Below are 20941 nucleotides of genomic sequence, written 5' to 3'. Positions count from 1 at the left end.
AGTTAACAAGAATTGACTATAAGCGTGTATTTTGGGTAAGATCTAAGTTATCATTTGACCTGGGTCTGGGGCTTGGTCCTTTGGGCTCAGGAGAACCTTTTCTTTTATATGATGAAATAATTTTCAGAATTTATCATCATGTGTTTGACATGTGTGTCTGGATGGAGGTCTGAGGCTGGACACTTGAAGGGAACTGCGTTGTTTGGACTTCTGAGTAACCAGTGAGGTACTACAGAAGCTGTTCTATGCTGGTTTGGTAAATCTAAGTATTGGAATATTCACCAGCTTTTGGGGTTTGTCTGCCCCATTCTGTTCACAGTTCACCCTAACTGAGTGACCTCAGCTGGCTCCCATGGGCAGCATTGTCACACGCTCCTTTCTGCTTAGATAGAAAAGCTTCCTTTGCTTTCTTTCTTTTTCTGAATGCTGCCCCAGAGGGGCATTTTCTTCTTTCACTCATGACTGCTGTTCTGTGCCAGCTATAGTGGCTCTCAACACTCAATTGAAGGGGACAAATAAGCAGGTTGGTAGCAGGGCCTGAGTGAGGGAAGATATCAGCAGCTTAAGGGCATAAGTGACTCCTACTACTTTAGTTGACTGCCTGTTCTCCTCAAGTGGGTTCAGGGAAGCAGCAGGAAACAGGAAGCTCCCTGAGAAGCTGATGTTAATCAGTCCAGGCTCCTGGGGGTGCTAGAGAGGTAGAATCATAGAATATCAGGGTTGGAAGGGACCTCAGGAGGTCATCTAGTCCAACCCCCTGCTCAAAGCAGGACCAACCCCCAACTAAATCATCCCAGCCAGGGCTTTGTCAAGCCTGACCATAAAAACCTCTAAGGAAGGAGATTCCACCACCTCCCTAGGTAACCCATTCCAGTGCTTCACCACCTTCCTAGTGAAAAAGTTTTTCCTAATATCCAACTTAAACCTCCCCCACTGCAACTTGAGACCATTGCTCCTTGTTCTGTCATCTGCTACCACTGAGAACAGTCTAGATCCATCCTCTTTGGAACCCCCTTTCAGGTAGTTGGAAGCAGCTATCAAATTCCCCCTCATTCTTCTCTTCTGCAGACTAAACAATCCCAGTTCCCTCAGCCTCTCCTCATGAGTCATGTGTTCCAGCACCCTAATCATTTTTGCTGCCCTCCGCTGGACTCTCCAATTTTTCCACATCCTTCTTGTAGCGTGGGGCCCAAAACAGGACACAGTACTCCAGATGAGGCCTCACCAATGTCAAATAGAGGAGAAGGATCACATCCCTTGACCTGCTGGCAATGCCCCTACTTATACAGCTCAAAATGCCATTAGCCTTCTTGGCAACAAGGGCACACTGTCGACTCATATCCAGCTTCTCGTCCACTGTAACCCCTAGGTCCTTTTCTGCAGAACTGCTGCCTAGCCATTCAGTCCCTAGTCTGCAGCAGTGCATGGGATTCTTCCGTCCTAAGTGCAGGACTCTGCACTTGTCCTTGTTGAAACTCATCAGGTTTCTTGTGGCCCAACTCTCTAATTTGTCTAGGTCCCTCTGTATCCTATCCCTACCCTCCAGCGTATCTACTCCTCCTCCCAGTTTGGTGTCATCTGCACACTTGCCGAGAGTGCAGTCCAGGCCATCCTCCAGATCATTAATGAAGAGATTGAACAAAACCAGCCCCAGGACTGACCCTTCGGGTACTCCTCTTGAGGTACATAAGAGGCTCCTCCTCCTCTCTCTCTCTCCCTGCAGCTCCTGTTGCTTTCTGTTATTCCCTCTCACCTTTTCTCCTGCCCGCCTGTTATGTATGTCTCTTGTGCCCTCCTGCCTCCACCACAGCACTCCACCATCTCTGTGCATCTAGAGCAGAGAGAATACATATGCACCAGCAGCAGACACAATTTTCTACACTCTGGGTCCTAGTGATGCTCCCCCATAGTCTGGCATCTGAGGCAGCCGCCTAGGGTGACCAGACGTCCCGATTTTATCGGGACTGTCCCGATATTTGCTTGTTTGTCCCGCGTCCCGAACAATGTTCGGTCGGGACTCTGGACAAACAAACAATTTGGCCCTCCGCTTCCGTGCACAGGCGGAGCCCGGAGGGGCTCTTGCCCCCCGGCCCGACTCCGCCCCTTCCTTCCCCCATTGGATCCCTCACCAAATCCCTGCCCCCAGCCCCGCCCCCTCACTGCCCCATTGGATCCCAAGCCGAACCTGGGGAGGAGACGCCCCTGTGCAGCAGCCTGGGCACACGGGCCATGGCTGGCTGGGGCCGGGAGCGCTGCAGTGCAGCGCGGAGGCTGCTCCAGCCCTGCAGTCCACGGGGCAGCATGGTGGGTCCAGGGGCAGCGCGGAGCAGGCAGGGCCCGGGTGAGCGGCGTGGCCCGGGGGTGTGGGCTGCCCGCCGGAGACATGTGGTGGAGAGGGGCTGCGGGGGCGAGATCTGTCCCAGGCGGGGCGGCTGGCGCGAGGAGCCGGCCAGGGTCCCCCGAACCGATAAACTTCCCCGACGCTGCTGGGGAATCCTGCGCCTCTCCCGCTCGGCTGCGCTCCAGCATCTTGCCCTGCCGGGAAGGAGCTGCTGGAGTGCAGCTGAGCGGGAGAGGCGCGGGGCTCCCCGCCTACGGTGGGACGAATCTCATGTGCCCGGGGTGGGAGGCTCCGCGGGGAATGCAGTGCGCGCGGCTGGGGCGCTGTGTGCGATCCGGCGGCGCGGCTGGGTCCTGCTAATGCCCCCGGCCCCTGCAAAACTGTTTTTTTTTTTTTTTTGCTCTGCCGCCATTTTTTTTGCTCCCCCCCGTGTCCCGATATTTCATCCCTGTGATCTGGTCACCCTACAGCCGCCTCAGTTCACCTCATGGTAAGGCCAGCCCTGCTAATGGCTAATGTGCTATTTGTAATTCCCTAGATGTCCAAAATCCCTTAATACAGCATATATCAAACAAACCCAATCCAGAATATATACAACAAACCAAACCCAATGATAATTTGGGAAAATGTGAGTCGTCATTGCTTCTTGATCACAATAAAGTTCAGATTTACTTTTTTCACAGTCTGCCAGGGTTAATCAAAAGTCATAAGGGAAAGAGAAAAAACCCAGTAATAGAATTAAAAAGATTTGATTTAATGTGTTCTGTGTTCCAAAGGTTGTGCCTGCTTATAAATTTGACTAATTACCTGTCAGGGAATTTTGTTGAGGACATTTAACTCCTGAGATCAGGTGCCTGTTGTATACCAATCATATAGGGAGACATAGAACTGAAGAGCTGCATGACATTTAACACCATGTGTTATTGAATACAAAGATATAGTGAATGACTACAAGGACCCGTGTGTTTATATGCAGAACCACTTTTTGTGTCAACAGAAGAACAAACCATAAAGCTACAGCTTGAACAGGACTGAGAGTACAATATGTGTAGCTGCCACTGCTATGCTGTAGGGCAGTGTTTCCTAAACTTGGGACGCCGCTTGTGTAGGGAAAGCCCCTGGCGGGCCGGGCCGGTTTGTTTACCTGCCGCGTCCACAGGTCCGGCCGATCGCGGCTCCCACTGGCCGCGGTTCGCTGCTCCAGGCCAATGGGAGCTGTTGGAAGCAGCGGCCAGTATGTCCCTTGGCCTGTGCTGCTTCCAGCAGCTCCCATTGGCCTCGAGCAGTGAACCGCAGTGAGCCGGACCTGCGGACGCGGCAGGTAAACAAACCGGCCCGGCCCGCCAGGGGCTTTCCCTACAGAAGCGGTGTCCCAAGTTTGGGAAACACTGACCTAGGGCAGCATTTCTCAAATGCAGCCACCAAGGGTTGTTGTACCAATATAATAAAAACCAGCAGGATTTTATTAAGAGGGATAAGGCAGAGATGCCACATTTATTGTAAATACCATAACAAAACAAAAGACAATGTTTTCCTACTTGTTTCTATTACTACTTATTCCTTATACACACACACATATATTTATCCACACAATCATTCATTCAGGTTTTGTATAGATGTTATAGTTACCAGCCTAGATGTTGCTCATGCCAAGTTACTGGCCAGGTATCTTGGTCATGAGGATGGAGCCGAGTTTGTGTCAGATGCATCTGATGCTCCTGGAGGCTGGCGGCAGAACCATAGACTCAAAGTCCTTATTCTTTAGAGTCCAGTTTTATAGGGATTTTTCCCTATGTTAGTTGATAGGAGTTGCTTCATTCTGCTGTTGCTAAATCAATCAGCAGATGGCTGGCTCCATTCTGTTAGATACTTGTTTTTCCTTCCTTTGAGGTGTGGTGGGTCATCTGGTTGATCCCACTTGACACCTTCTTCAGCCAACACTGAATTCTTCAGACTGGTAACTCCCTAACCATTCAGTCACATACATTTTTTATCTTAATCACATCTATTTCACGGTCTCTTTGCTTTTTGGGGTGTTACCAATTTATGTGAGACTCCCTGTCTTTTAACAATCAAAGATAAAGTGAGATGAAAACTTACAGAGGGTGGGGGTCTCTATCTATACACTATAACAGCTACTGTTTTGGCTTACTTAGAGTTAATTAATGTTTAACAAGTTTTATACAAAGTATTTCTTTGAGCAGGCTTCACACAGACACAGCTGGTGGCTTGCAGGTTAGAATCACAAATTTACTTTTAACATAAACCTTTAGTTATGAGGCATCAATTAACAATAAGTTATTTTTTATATAAACCATGTTTAATATAAACCTTTTTTAATATCCCTACAGGGTTTTTCATGCAGCCACAGCCTCAGGGGCAGTGATTGGAGTGGGGAGGTGGCAAAGCATTCACCCCTCCCCAGGGCCACCAGTAGGGGTTGAGCCCTGCCCCCCTGGAGCCACAAACACCAGAGGAGCCGGCAGCCAGTGTGAGTTCCCCCCTTTCCCAGGGGAAGTGGGGCTTGGGTTTCCAGCTTCTGCCCTAGGGCGTTGGATGGCAGGCTCTGGCCAGGGGGCTTCAGGTTCCAGCCACAGGGCTTCGAGCTCTGGCCCCGGGCTCACTCTCCCCCCCATCACCCATTGTCCCCACTGTCTCCCTACCCACCTCTCCATTCAGTGCTTAACTTATCCCCCGGCTTGCCATGGCAGAGTAAGTCTGCTGTGAAAAGCAATATTAACAAACCTACAAATATCAGTTTTCACAGGCGCAGACTTACTAGCTAGCAAGTCTAAAAAAAACAAACAAAAAAACTAGCAACCAAACAAACAACAAAAAAGACAGGAACATGCAAAGCACCTTATTTTGGTTCTATTCTGTTTATGCCCAGTAAAGAATAGAGACAACTGTACATTATTTTTATTATTGAGTCTGAAAAAAACCCTACATAAAAATAAAATTATGATTTACATGTATCTGTGCATATTTGTTTTTCCTAAAGTTAATTATTAGAGGAAAAATTGTCAGAGTAGCCACCAGCAAGAGTTGGTGGCTGCAGTCTAAGGCCACCAAAATTTTTCTTGTCAGACCCTCGGCTCTAGGGCCCTGATCCAAAGCCCATTGAAGTCAATGGACAGATGTCCAGGCCCTAGACCTGCACAACAGAGAAGCACCAGAAGAAATGGACAGAGAATTTATGCATCTATTTTATCCCATTGCTTCCAGCCCACACAGGTAAGTGAATGGGGGTCATTTGATCTGATACTTCTCCTAAAAAGCTATTGAAATTTCTTTAATTTTAAGAAGAATGTGTTCTGCAGAACCTATAAACACAAACATTAGACATTAAAGCCAGAGGGAAAAAGACAGGAGAACCAACCAAATATAGGAATTCTTGCTCTAAAATTCACATGACAAGGTTAAGTGTAGTGCTCCTGGCCTGTGATGATTTGCAACGTGTTCCCTGCAATGCATTATGTGATTAACATTACGGGGGTTGTCTTGGAAAGCTATCCAGGCTTTTTGTAATTTCCCATAACTAAGATCTTTACTTCCTGAAAAGGCCGCACAGCTGTACTACTCTGATAAGTGCTAAGTAACAAAATCAAAATGCACCTTTGAGGCAGCTGTATTGGGCTGTGGTAGAGCTGGCGTAGGAGTCTTCTAAAGGCAAATTTCAATGTTGCTAACTGAAACCCAATTTGGCTGGGTGGTTTGCAGATGATTCCTCCTGAAGCACGTATACATTTTTCCTCTATTAATCTTATATTTGAAGTATACCTGGTCCACAACCATGGGCTAAACCCAATTTCCTGCCTTTGCTTTCAAAGATCAGATATATGCATCTACCATTTCCATATGTTATTTTTTGCATATGCTTACATAGTGGTCTAATTTATGTAGCTGATATCCTCAAAGAGGCTCTGGGTTGTAATGACTATTATAGGAAGGATGTTTCACATTGCTGAATACTAGGGGCTTGTAAATAAATATTAAAAATTACAAGCAAAGTACTTTTTAGGAGTGAAAAAATAGATATGCACACACATTTCTCTGCATATCATAGATACGGCCAAACCCAGGCTGTACTGAAGTCAACAACAAAGCTTCAGTGGACTTCACCAGGATCAGTATTTAGGTTAGACAGAATACAGGATGTCTGTTATGACACTTTTGTTTCCAAATGAGGAGAGAAAGGGGAACTCATAATGAAGTTATTGATTCTCAGGTCTCATAACAAATGAAGATAAAGCTAAGAGATTCACCACTGTATATATTCTTTTTTATCCCATTGTCTTCAGCAGACATGCCTTTAGATGACAGAACATTAAAACTGCTTGGAATACATGGGAATAGAATAACGTTAAATTTTATAGAACAACTGTCACCAATGATGTGTGTTAAACAGAAAAGGGCACAGGATATATGTACACATCTCTCTCCCTCTCTTTCACACACACACACACACACACACACACCCACCCACCAGTGGAAAGGGCAAGGAATTAGGCTCTTGCTTTTCCATTTTTTTTTTTTTTTTTTTTTAAATAGACCATTATAAATTATCCACAGATAAACCACACATATTGTAGCCTCCTTTGGAACTTCTGATTACACTTAAAAATATATTGCAGCTTCCCCCATTTTTAGTCTAAATGGTCACCAGAAATCCTGGAGTGGGGATATTTTATATTGTACAACTGGATAAAAATGGACTAATAAAGAGAAAAATAAGAAACTACAGAAATACAAACCAAGCTGATAATTCCACTGAAGTGTTCTAATAGAAAACCATTAGAATACAAAGATTAAGATATTAAGCATGTGAGTTTCAAGATGAAATTTCCTTGATTATATTGTTCATGTGGTGTTTCTACCAAGTTAGAATGTTTGTTTTGTAATGTGTTTATATCCCAGATTCCAAAAAGCTGTTGTATCATTTTCATAAGCACCAATTTTTCTATCTGTGGTGAATGTGGTTGTCTGCTGGCCAATGGCAATTTCCACAAGTTATGCATATGCAAAATATCAAGCTATATGTAACCATTGGAATGAGAGAATTTCATCCTCACCAGGAGAGAAATACCATAATGAATAAACTGTAGTGTGGAAATCCTTGCACCTTTTCTATTTGACATTTCCCACATTGTGGGGTTTGGGTTTCAGTGAATGAGGCTGGTTTAGGCTAATTGTATAATTTTAATTTTGTGATGGGGCCTATTTAGGGGTAATTGTTAGAACCCTGCACGGATACAAACTTTGTATCCGCTTCCCATTCACAAAAATGATCTGTAGATATCTGCATCCATATCTGAGGATGAGGATATCCATGGATATAAAGCTGATATCCACAGACTTGCAGGGATCTAGGTACAAAATTTGTATCTGCATCTGATCCACAATCTGCAAAAATGGTCCGGGGATATCTGCATTCATGCAGATATCTAAGGATATAAAGTGGATATCCACAGATTTCCAGGGCTCTACTAATTGTATGATTTTAAATTTTTGATTGTGGGAGCTTAGTAAATCTAATATTTCAATAACTTTTGCTAAGAATTCAGAATTACTGAAGAGTGGAAAAGATGTGTTTGTTTCATTTTGCTACCTTATCTATGAATCACTTGTGATTTTGTTGTTTAGAAACTGTAGGATAGAATTTGATTAGCTATATGTCAGAGTTATGGACAATTACAAGTGTAGAGGTTTATGCATAGGTCATAAAAAGATACACAGGACAATTTGAGAGCTTGTAACTTGTAATAAAAAGCTACATTGAACTTTATATATTTAAAAACTCTTACAAACTCATTAATTCTAGTTGGGAAGACTATGTTGGTACAAGAACATTTTAAAAGTGAAGCAGAGTTGGTGCAAATGAGATCAAATGTAGAAAGTATCAGTATGTATGTACTAAAGGTATACAGAGACATGTTTCTCCAATTGGGGTTATCCCCAAACCAATGATGCTTAGAGTCAGTAAAGACCCTGTCAGGTGAAACTGACAGATTCAGAAAAGACTATGTCAAAACAGGGGACTATTAACAATTGTAAAATATTTATCCAGAATAGTTCTAATTTCAAAATAGAAAGTTATTGAGTCCTTGTCTGCATCTTCAAAGAGAAATTAAGAGCTTCTCTGCCTGCCACCAGGGGATGCTCTATCAGTTGTGAGCATTACATGTAGCTTTTTTTTTTGCTAGTGGGAATCCATGGAAAATAAGAACCTGAAGACAGTTCTTAAAAGTCTTCCTCTAAAGAAAGGCCTTTTCTCATACTGAGCAATAAGCACAGCTGAAGGTCCCAACCCTGCAAGCACCTACATATGGGTTTAGCTTTAAGCATATGTGTATGTGTCTGTAGGATCAGGGCCATATAGAAAGATTTCTAGGTGCTGTTTTTCAAGTTTAACGCATACATTAGGACCCAGTCCTGTGTACATGTATACACTTCCTTAATTTTACTGATTTCAGTGGGACTAGTCAAGGTAGTAAAATTAAGCAAGAATGTAAGAGTTTGCAGAATCAGGGTCTTACACCTTCATCTGCTATAGAGTACTTTATAGCCATAATTCGCCAGTGGTGCAACTCCACTGGAGGTAACAATGGTAGAAGCTGCCGTGTAGATCGGTGTTTTTACCACCATGTCATCTTATGGAGCAGAAACTTACCACCATGTAATTCCTTGCAGAGACGCACAGATGCATAAATCCAAATTAAGCTCTTATTTTCAACAGAAAAACTTCCCTGAGTTTAAATTCTTAATGATAAGATTATGCAATTGAGATAAAGGATGCTCATTATTGTAAGTTAATGATAGACAGATTTTTTTTTTACTTAAACTATATATTTTTACATAAAGCAAATGTATATGATACAATAAAATCAGATAAAAACCACAAAGTTATAAGTTCATAAAGAAAAATCAATTTTAATATATAAAAAACGGCATTGACTGCTACTAGGAGAGAGTCCAAATGTTCACATTTACCATTTACCTTTGATTTTAAAAAGTACTTGTTCACAGTAGACAGAATGACGAGGTCAGAGACATTTTTACAACAAACTGTAGTAAACACTTCATCTCAATTAATCATATATTAAATTGGGATTAAAATACACATTTAAAGCATTGCAGTGTTTTCCCACAGTTGTATATCAATAGAATTGTCAGTCAGTCACTAAACCTTACTTGAAACAGTAAAAACAGGTTGTGTGTTTATCTTTATTACTAAAGACTCATCATAGTTCTAAATATTTTGGTATAGTAGACCACACTAAAAACACTCCCATAATTGTTAACTACAAGTAAGGAATATATTTAAATTTGAGTTAAAAATGATGTGCTCTATCATATAGATGAGTTTTATAGTAGATTATGTATTTGTCACTATTAGGCAAATATAATAAAATCTAAATGCTGCAAGATACTTTTTAAAAAATTGAGCATATCTCCACTTTCAGCCCACATCAGCTGATCAATGTGCTGCACATTTAGCAGACCTGTTCACAATTCTTTTTCAGTATCAGTCTTCTTGGCTGGTATATGGCTAAAATAATTATTGCTGACCAGTGGTAAAAACAGAAAATACAACAGCAGATAGATTTTCTCGTGAGTGCCTAGGTTTTATGTGCCATCAGAATTTGTTAATTAACTAAGTGACCAGAAGGGGAAAAACAATATTTCAAAACATGCAGATAAATGTTTTGGATGTATAGGTACCGCCATCTGAAAGTATTCTTAGTTTAAACAGTTTTTCAAAAACTAGTGCTAACACAAAACACTGTAGAAAGTCAAATTGTTTAGACAGCTCAAAAAATCCCAATTACATAAGCAAATATTTCTTAATCTAGCAGCATCAGTCCTGTTCCTCAGCCTGCAAGAGAACACAGGGTTTTGGGGAAACACATTCTTAAAATTCTGCAATACATTCCTCACTGTATATTTCACTCAAGGTATGTTGTTACTGAATACAGAGTACGATATTTAAGACATGCAAACTTTTCACATAACTGTCAAATTTATATCCTAAAAGGAATACAAAATATGGACAAAAGCCTCAAGTTGCAAGACTCCGCAAATGTGCAATTCATTTCTGTATCAGTTAATGGTGGGTTCTCTCCATTTTAAGGTGGATTTGGATCAATAGCCTGTGACTTGCTATTGCTGTGATTGATACTTGTTTTAATTGATTGTTTAACACAATTCAAAAAGAGAAAGTTACATTGCGGTAGTTGTGTGTGTTACAGCCTCTACATCATGCCTATAAGAAGATTCTAGAACAGCCCCACCTACTAGGAAGCAGAGGCAAAAATAATTGCCAACACAACTAGTATAAGCAAAGCCTGGCAAGCTGGACCTAAATTTCGCTGCATGATTTCTGTTGTAGCAGACTACAAATTTAGTAGCAGCTTCATTTAAATTTTTTATCTGCAGTTTTTTACTAACTGTGAAAATGTACTATTCAATCAGCACAGTACCCCCCCCCCCCGTGTTATTTTTGTGTGGATATTAAATTCAGTTTATTTTACTCTGTCCTCACATTTAGTTTTTTGATATGCCAAAGATTTTTGTATTTTAACTCATAGCTGCATCACAGAAACAGGGGCAAAGTTGGAGGTTTTGGCAATTGAGTAGAGATAACTGGGACTTTGGGCCCATAAGTAGGTATGGAAGACTTGTCTGGTATTGTGGGAAGATCACATTAGTTGACATTTCTGCTAAGACCGTCAGCAATGGAACAGTTAATGTTAACATTTAAATTGTCATCTTTAGAATTCAGCAATAACAACTCAGTGAGACGAACGGGGCAGTTCAGCCCCCGGAGAGCTTTTGTTTCAGGCTGTCTGCAGACTCAGGAAGACAATATGGCATCAGTTTATAAATCATTCCTGGTTTCAAGACTTTTGCAACCATAAGGGCTAGAAACAGTTTAAAGGGAAAAAAAGAGCTTGAATTCTGAAGCACAATTCTGTAGCCAAGGGAAAAAATCCACGGCTGTGAATCATGGAACACACAGGGCTCTGAGAATAAGGAGGCAGGTTCCACCAGTTTTCCCTGAATAGTGAAGACAGTAAAACAGTCATGAGGGCAAAAAGCCAGGAAAGCAGGGTGGATGGACAGAATGTGTACAATGAAAAGAATTACTAGTAAACAATTTTACATTGCTGTGCAGTCCTCCTTCCATCCAGTAAGATTCCGTAAGTGCAACTTGTAAAGCAGTGTGAAAAAGCAGACATGGTCTTACCTTGACTATCAGCCAAGAGTGTTGGGGGCAAAGGCATATTTAGGCCTGACAGATGCCTGCTGTGGATTTTAAGAGTCTGTTCTGATAACATTTAACGGTGTAAGCATAAATAGAACTGTGTATGTGTAAGAAATTGCAGAATAATCATGTTTAGTGCTGTGCATGTGTAAGAAACTGCAGAGCAATCATGTTTGTGAGAATAAGAAAAGATAGAATAATTAAAAAACTAGAAAAGATTGGTGTGAACTAACACTAAGCCTGTACTGATGGGGGTGGAGAGATCATATGGAATGATGAGATTGTCCTGATGAGCTTCCTACTCATAATTGATCACTACTCCGTGTTTTGCCTTAATAAATATTTGTTAAACCCATCTGCTGAGTGAGTGAACCTCAATCCAACAGAGACTGCTGACCAAGATCAGCTTTGGCATCAGCTGGTATTGAGCAATAAAGGAATGAGTGTAAGGCAAGCAGCTGCCACAATACAGTACAGCAGTTAATGCTTAGGTTCTCTCTCTTCATAAATAATGGCAATATTTCACAGACACACAACAGTGAAGAACTGTAGAAACTCTTCATATCGCCTTTAATCCACTGAGCACTGGTGGCTTTAGAAGCTTCATTCCAAATTTTAGACATGGAATCAAAAATAATTTTTTTTTAAACACAATCAAAAGGCATTACCCAGGCCACATAAAACACAGCAACCCTCTATCTCCAGACTGTTTTCTGGGCATAGGAATAGCTTGAGTAAGAGGATTAGGAAAAATAGGAAATTTTGAATGATAAGGAAAGTGAGAGATAAAATCTGACATCCTTACAGACAAGGCAGTTCTATTCCAGCGAACTCACGGATTCATCACTTGGCAAAGGAGATACCAATTAAAAAGGCTGCTATGGCAGAAAACAAAAGAAAGACTCTTTCCCCAGGTCTCAAAGGAAGCCAATATAGCATTTTTAAATAGAGGGCCATTCCTGATGATGAAATATCATTCTGAAAGTCAAGTCTACAAATCAAATGCTCCATAAACAAAAACCTAACAAGAAAGGGGTCTGATGCAAAGTTACTCTCCACAGGACCTCCGGAAGTGGAAATGACAGCCATTCGCACTCAGAGTGCTGAGCACAAGACGCTATTAACAAGACACTCCAAATACAAGATCAAGTGATTGAGGTAGAAGGTTTCCTGCCATTAGCCACTTTAGGGGAGAAACCTACATCCACAAACTGAACCTTTACATCTTCTGAGCTAAGAGTGAGTACAAGCTTACATGAGGAAATCCATATATGTCTCCAATGTAGACCTAACGCAAAGTGAGAACTAACCGATATCAGATGGGTGCTGAAAATTCATGTTTGTAAACCACTGTTAATAAGCAAAAACAAATCTGCAGACTGAGGTATGGAGGCTGAAATTAGTGCTTTCAGGATTGTTTGGTCTCTGATCCTTCTTTGGTCACCTTGGGATCTTCCTGGAACAAATCAGAGCCCTAGAGGGGCAGGGGTACAAACATCTATTCGGTTTGAGCAGGATTCACCCCTTGAGTCAAACATGTTTGACCTTCCATGGCTATCCCCATATACAGCTCATCAATCAAAAAGTGCATCACTGAGATGGACTCTGCTATTCACGGAGGGGCCTGAGTTCTGCAGATATCAAAATCAGGAGAGATGGGCCAACACTAATGGCACAGCCTTGGTAAAAAAAAAATACAGCATTAAGTAGCACTTTCTTATAAACATAAGCATAAAAAGGAGAGGTCATGGAATCAGCAGAGATCACCATCTTAGAGACCTCACATATTTCCACTGCAACTTTATAGAATACACTATACTCAGTGGGCATAACTGAGATATGACTAGGCCTCTATCAAACAGACCCCATTCCCAAGGTGCAAACGTCTTGAAAAAAACATGAGGGAAGGCTGCATTGTTGTGATCAGGGAGTCTCTCCAAAATATCCACCTTGCATCCTAACAGGAAATATTTTCCAGCAGAGGGTAGCCTCCAGATTTAGGGGGCTCTGAATAAGAATCACTGGTCAGGTTCCCCCTGCGGGAAGTCACCCTCACATATCATGAAGTGTTCGTTCTGCAGGAGCAGTGTCACAGAATCATTCTTCCCCCAAACAAACTTGAGCATAGGGACAAAGGACTGGAAGGGATGCTTAGAAGTTGGACTGAGCTGAGAATCAGGGAGAGCAGGAGTGGCTGAGTGTGTGTGAAAGGAAGCCAGAATGCAAGACTGACTGGCCAACGTATTCCTGTCTGCGGCAGGCACTGAAAGGACACCAGATAATGGGTTAAGGACCACGGACAAGTCTCTTATGGTGACCAAACAGGCTTAATAGCCAAGGAGGGACCTTCATGGCAGGAAGGCCACTGAGAGCTCTCCAGGTTGTTTAGGCAGCATGGCAGAAATGAAACAGCAGAAAATGGAGGGAAAACCTGATCCTGAAGAACAGGAAAGGGCGAAACCAACTACAGCTTGAGGGAAAGTTCAGCAGTTGTTACTGCAGAAATAGAAGGTTTGGATTCTCAGGGCCCAGTACCTACAGAAGCATGAAGGTGGGCTAGAGTAAGCATGAATGCTAGATCCTTAGTACTGCCTGAGAATTGCCTACAAAAAGAATGCTTGGTTTCCCAAGGTCCTGCACTCAGTTTGTTGGAAGAAGGGAAGAGAGGAGAGGTTTTTGTGCCACACCAAGTCCCTGAGGAGCTAATAAGGTTCACATATCTGGCACTGCAAGTTGATTGATGGGCTGCAACAGAGCTTCAATTATAAAATATTTTGCAATCATATCATTTTTCATGCTAGGAACTCAATGTGCTTTATCAACATGGATTTACCCTCCCAGCAGCCCTGTGACATAGGTTCATATCAGCCACTCTTAATGAAAGAACCTGTCCGGTAGGGATCAAGATTCAAGGAAGAAATGCATGTAGGTATCCAAGAGACAGAGGTATTAACTTCCTGTGGACTGGGAGCCTGCAACATTTATAATCTCCTCTAATTTCTAAAAGAAGACAGAGTGGCAAAGGTGAGAGAAAACCAATTTGCATATTCCTTACAGGTAACAAGTAGGGCCCTGAATCCCAGGACCCAGTATTTATATTTTGTTACAGGAAAAAGGGAGCGCAGAAATTAATTAGACAGGGCTGTCAATCCTGTGGAGGATGGAGGCAGCCAGAATGTCTGAGCCTGCAAATTGTGTGCTGAGCTCCTCCAAAGCCTCAACCACATAAGAACTGAATACACCTGCCAAAGAAGGAAGGAACATGAACACTGGGGTCCTGACTATAGGAGAGAGAACAGAGATTGTTCAAAGGGTATCTGCCTTGTTCCCCTGGTTGCTTGGAAGTGTGCAGCACGAGTAGCAGGTCCAGAAATAAATGCTTTTCTTTCTAGACTCTGCATCCACACCTTCCCTCTTATCCTTATTTCTTCTTTATGAGGCCTCGTCTACATCAGAAAATTATACTGGTTTTACTTGTCAGTTTTAAAACTAATTTATTTAAACCAGTGTAACCCTGTGTGTGGACCCTCTTATTTCAGTTTAAGAGTGGCTTTTTTCATTTATTTTAATCTGATTCCTAAGTGGTTTAAGTTAAACTGAAATAACTGGATGAACCCAAAATAAATCTGGATTAAACCAAAAAAAGTTTTTGCACAGCCCTTTGCACCTATTTAACGACATACTTTTAAAAATCACACCTTAAGTTAAACCAATACAACTCTCTCATGCTGACAAGCCCTAAGACTCGCTAGTAGGGAAAAAGAGAGAAAGAAAAACAGAAGATTGAGTAAGGCTCTCAGTAAGAAGGAGGTAAAAACATTAATGGGAAATAGAGTAGGGAGCCTGGCAATTTATACTGTTTGTGACAAACAATTGTTTTACTTCCTTGCTTCCCAGTTGGTGCCGCTAACCTTGAGAGTATGACAGGAGTAGAGAAGTAGGTCAGCTGCCATTTTGATGATTCGTTATTCAAAGTGAACTATATTATATGCAAACTGAATATTGAAATTATTTGTTCAGAAAATACACTCTGTTTCCTTTGTCATTTTCAATTTTGAGTAGTTGGAGCACATTATCTAACCCCACATTATGCAACACTTGGATATTCTGCACTGGTGAAAGCTTATTTTCACATGCTTACATTCTATATTATGTTTCCAAGTACCTGGTTGTTGTTTTTTTTATTAATACTGGCACTCTACAACAAAGACGATCATATGCTGAAATAGCCCAGCTTCCTACTATCAGTTGTATAAAAGGATTACAAAGCACATATACAAAAAAGGCAAGGCTAGATAGACAATACTTCAGTGGTAGATGCAATCTAGAATTAAAGAACTATTGCAGATAGAGTATCTCTACAGACTTCCAGCATCTGGATTATTATATCTGTGTGCAAAGGTATTCAATGTACTCTTCACTTACATTATTTAAATGACCAAAACCCCTTTGATTATAGATTTATTAAGAATTAGAAATCTAATTTGTAATATGTAAAATGAATGTTGTGACATGGCCACTCTATTCCATCCTGTTGGAACACATTAATTTCACACTTCAGTAGCCTTTGCCAGATTAAAAAAAAAAGAGGCAATACCATCAATGTATAGGACATAAACAGAACTTCTTGCCCAAATTCGATTTGCATGGGATTTCAGAATAACTTCAGAGCAGGCTATTCCCTAACAGTTCTTAAAAAAAATAAAAATCCCCTGAAGGTAGTTATGGAGACAAAAGCAGAGTTAGACTGAATTCTGAACCAGTGTTGCTGTTTATGTCACCACCTGTAGTGAAGTAAGCTTGCTTCTTATTCTCATGGTCCTGGCATCCCAAGCATTCTCTTGCTTTACTCAGAATGTGTTTAGAGCTGCTGAATAATCAAATACAAGTTCCAATGTGTTTCTGCAATGCCTTTCTTCTTGTCATTCTAAATGGGCAATTTGGTTTCTAATATGTCATGAGATCGGAACGTATACTTCAAAGAAAACGGTTTTGCTTTCATGCTACCTCAGCCCTGGATGTCTCTTGAACAGAAACTTGCATTTGTACAAAACCATCCCCAGCGGTTCTGTGAAATGAACTAATGTTTTTTTTAAGATTAACTTCTCTGAAATCACTTCAGTGGATGTTCACAGCAGTTATTAAGTTATACAGATAATTAGAGGACCTAGACCTATATGTGAAACAGTAACTCATCCCTATTGCTGTATATCTGGTCCCAGGAAGAGAGTGTGGTTTTTTTCAAAGATGTAAAGATTAACTTAATTATATGAATTTAAACACTAGGGCTGAGGAGAAAGATGCTCTTGTTAAATGAGACAAGTTCTCATCAGCTGTTGTACGATTTATTTGAAGTACAAGAGCTGAGATTGACTGCAACTTTGCAGATTATGTGCTGTATGTGCACATACATGGTAAACCCTACATTGGAGGTCACACAAGTATAAAATCAGTTGGTTTCTTTCTGTGAATTACGCTTTATTGATTTGTTCCTAAGGATCTTAATATCTACTTAGCGGGATTCACTACACTTGTGTAGCTCAACTCAGACATATTTTACCCAACTGATTTACACATGGCAGAAGCCCCCTCTAATCTTAACTCCACTCCACAAAAGAAATAAAATTGTGTGTTGCTAGGAGTACTGATAGTCAGGACTAGAAAATACTTGTTTTCTGTTTCTATGGTTGCAACAGCCCTTAAGAAAGATATAAATTTCCCTGCAACAACTAACTGCATAATCATATAAGGTAGATCTAGTTCCAGATTCCTGAGACAGAATCCTCCACCTCTTCACAAACTCAGAGCAGCCATATAAATAATTTCTCTTCTCAACAGAATTCAGTGAGCAGCACAACTGGTTTGAAAAAACATAGCAAATTTTCAGCCTGTATGTACAGAAACAATGCCAACAAGTGGAACATTCTAGTCAAATTTTGTAAAATACACATTTGGGATCAACAAAACACCAAACATTCAGACCCTAGATTACAAAAATCTGTTGCCGTCTAGTTGTCAACTCCCAGTTTAGACAGTCCTTGTCGGAAGTCATGTAGTTCATCTATCTTCCCATCTAGTACATCTAAAAAATTCTTTAATTCAGTTTTAAGGCTGTTCTGTCTCTGTTTGCTCTCTTCAACATCTGTCCTTAGTGTTCTGACTTTCTCCTCCAGGTCTCTGTTCTTTTTCTCAGCAGCCTTAAAAAAAGAATAGAAAAGAAAAAATAACATGAATCTTAGAGAAGATGGATGATGTTACAGTGTTACGCAGACTTTAAATGTTTTGCTTTGGCTTCCTTTTAGTCTGCCTAATGCAAAGACCTCTGGAAGCAATTTTGACATGATAGGGCTATTTTTTTTTAATCTGACTAATGCAAGGAAGGATACAGATTAAGTGGAAAAGATGCTTTGCATTAGATTTTGTCATTTGGTTGATATCTTTAAATTCAGCTGGATTTAAATTGTGCACTGTGCATACATTGCGACAGTTGCAAAATTAGTCTCTGTGCCACAAAATTATCTATGGTGGTTTAGCTTTGAAAAATAAGCTTTTACAAAACATTGCCTGAGTAATAATGTCGCTTTATTAGGTTCTACTGGATTTCTTTTAAACGCCTTGGCTGAATATTTAAGCATATAGTCAGTGAAAACAACTTAATGCTCTTCCACACTGCAATTTGCTCCATTAATGTATTCTTTCTTTTAGAAACCAGTGTTCATAGAATCATAGAATATCAGGGTTGGAAGGAACCTCGGGAGATCATCTAGTCCAACCCCCTGCTCAAAGCAGGGCCAATCCCAATTAAATCATCCCAGCCAGGGCTTTGTCAAGCCTGACCTTAAAAACCTCTAAGGAAGGAGATTCCACCACTTCACCACCCTCCTAGTGAAAAAGTTTTTCCTAATATCCAACCTAAACCTCCCCCACTGCAACTTGAGACCATTACTCCTTGTTCTGTCATCTGCTACCACTGAGAACAGTCTAGATACATCCTCTTTGGAACCCCCTTTCAGGTAGTTGAAAGCAGCTATCAAATCCCCCCTCATTCTTCTCTTCTGCAGACTAAACAGCCTCTCCTCATAAGTCATGTGCTCCAGCCCCCTAATCATTTTTGTTGCCCTCCGCTGGACTCTCTCCAATTTTTCCACATCTTCCTTGTAGTGTGGGGCCCAAAACAGGACACAGTACTCCAGATGAGGCCTCACCAATGTCAAATAGAGGGGAATGATCACATCCCTCGATCTGCTGGCAATGCCCCTACTTATACAGCCCAAAATGCCGTTAATCTTCTTGGCAACAAGGGCACACTGTTGACTCATATCCAGCTTCTCGTCCACTGTAACCCCTAGGTCCTTTTCTGCAGAACTGCTGCCTAGCCGTTCGGTCCCTAGTCTGTAGCAGTGCACGGGATTCTTCCATCCTAAGTGCAGGACTCTGCACTTGTCCTTGTTGAACCTTGTCAGATTTCTTTTGGCCCAATCCTCTAATTTGTCTAGGTCCCTCTGTATCCTATCCCTACCCTCCAGCGTATCTACCACTCCTCCCAGTTTAGTGTCATCCGCAAACTTGCTGAGGGTGCAGTCCATGCCATCCTCCAGATCATTAATGAAGAGATTGAATAAAACCGGCCCCAGGACCGACCATTGGGGCACTCTGCTTGATACCAGCTGCCAACTAGACATGGGGCCATTGATCGCTACCCATTGAGCCCGACAATCTAGCCAGCTTTCTTATCCACCTTATAGTCCATTCATCCAGCTCATATTTCTTTAACTTGCCGGCAAGAATACTGTGGGAGACCGTATCAAAAGCTTTGCTAAAGTCAAGGAATAACATGTGCACTGCTTTCCCCTCATCCACAGAGCCAATTATCTTGTCATAGAAGGCAATTAGGTTAGTCAGGCATGACTTGCCCTTCGTGAATCCATGCTGACTTTTCCTGATCACTTTCCTCTCCTCTAAGTGCTTCAGAATTGATTCCTTAAGGACCTGCTCCATGATTTTTCAAGGGACTGAGGTGAGGCTGACTGGCCTGTAGTTCCCCAGATCCTCCTCCTTCCCTTTTTTTGAAGATGGGCACTACATTAGCCTTTTTCCAGTCATCTGAGACCTTCCCTGATCGCCATGAGTTTTCAAAGATAATGGCAAATGGATCTGCAATCACATCCGCCAACTCCTTTAGCACCCTCGGATGCAGCGCATCTGGTCCCATGGACTTGTGCTCGTCCAGCTTTTCTAAATAGTCCTGAACCACTTCTTTCTCCCAAGAGGGCTGGTCACCTCTTCCCCATACTGTACTACCTAGTGCAGTAGTCTGGGAGCTGACCTTGTTCGTGAAGACAGAGGCAAAAAAAGCATTGAGTACATTAGCTTTTTCCACAACCTCTGTCACTAAGTTGCCTCCCCCATTCAGTAAGGGTCCCACACTTTCCCTGACCTTCTTCTTGTTGCTAACATACCTGTAGAAACCCTTCTTGTTACTCTTAACATCTCTGGCTAGCTACAACTCCAAGTGTGATTTGGCCTTCCTAATTTCACTCCTGCATGCCTGAGCAATATTTTTATACTCCTTCCTGGTCATTTGTCCAATTTTCCATTTCTTGTAAGCTTCTTTTTTGCGTTTAAGATCAGCAAGGATTTCACTGTTAAGCCAAGCTGGTCGCCTGCCATATTTACTATTCTTTCTATACATTGGGATGTTTTGTTCCTGCAACCTCAATAAGGATTTTTTAAAATACAGCCAGCTGTCCTGGACTCTTTCCCCCCTCATGTTATTCTCCCAGGGGATCCTGCCCATCAGTCCCCTGAGGGAGTCAAAGTCTGCTTTTCTGAAGTCCAGGGTCCATATTCTGCTGCTCTCCTTTCTTCCCTGTGTCAGGATCCTGAACTCGACCATCTCATGGTCACTGCCTCCAAGGTTCCCATCCATTTTTGCTTCCCCTACTTATTCTTCCCTGTTTGTGAGCATCAGGTCAAGAAGAGCTCTGCCCCTAGTTGGGTCCTCCAGCACTTGCACCAGGAAATTGTCCCCTACGCTTTCCAAAAACTTCCTGGATTGTCTGTGCACTGCTGTATTGCTCTCCCAGCAGATATCCAGGTGACTGAAGTCTCCCATGAGAACCAGGACCTGTGATCTAGTAACTTCTGTTAGTTGGCAGAAGAAAGCCTCATTCTCTTATTTCCTTCTGCTTTTCCGCATTTCAGGACAGTGTAAATATCTAAACTTAAGTCTTCTTAAAACTTTAAATAATGAGCTTTACCATGTAGAAATGGCCTATGTTAATCTCTTATTCCCACAGCACACATTTCCCTCCCACCTCTTCAATAGTCTTTCA

At 41.8% G+C, this 20941-nt stretch overlaps 1 protein-coding gene across 4 annotated transcripts in view; it reads right to left on the bottom strand.

Moving 5' to 3' along the window:
* Window positions 1–15776: 15776 nt before the first annotated feature.
* The window catches only part of HOMER2 (homer scaffold protein 2), a 115545-nt gene continuing 110380 nt past the window's right edge, over window positions 15777–20941 (bottom strand). For all 4 annotated transcript variants that reach the window (XM_044981120.1, XM_044981119.1, XM_044981122.1 and 1 more), the window contains one exon: window positions 15777–17803. In XM_044981120.1, the coding sequence (XP_044837055.1) occupies window positions 17615–17803 (189 nt within the window). In that variant the 3' untranslated portion in view covers window positions 15777–17614. The remainder of the gene's footprint in view (window positions 17804–20941) is intronic.

This window comes from Mauremys mutica, chromosome 11 (genome assembly GCF_020497125.1).
Source record: "Mauremys mutica isolate MM-2020 ecotype Southern chromosome 11, ASM2049712v1, whole genome shotgun sequence".
Taxonomy (NCBI): Eukaryota; Metazoa; Chordata; order Testudines; family Geoemydidae; genus Mauremys; species Mauremys mutica.
Note: the sequence above shows the minus strand (reverse complement) of the source record. Positions and strands in the feature narration are given on the sequence as shown.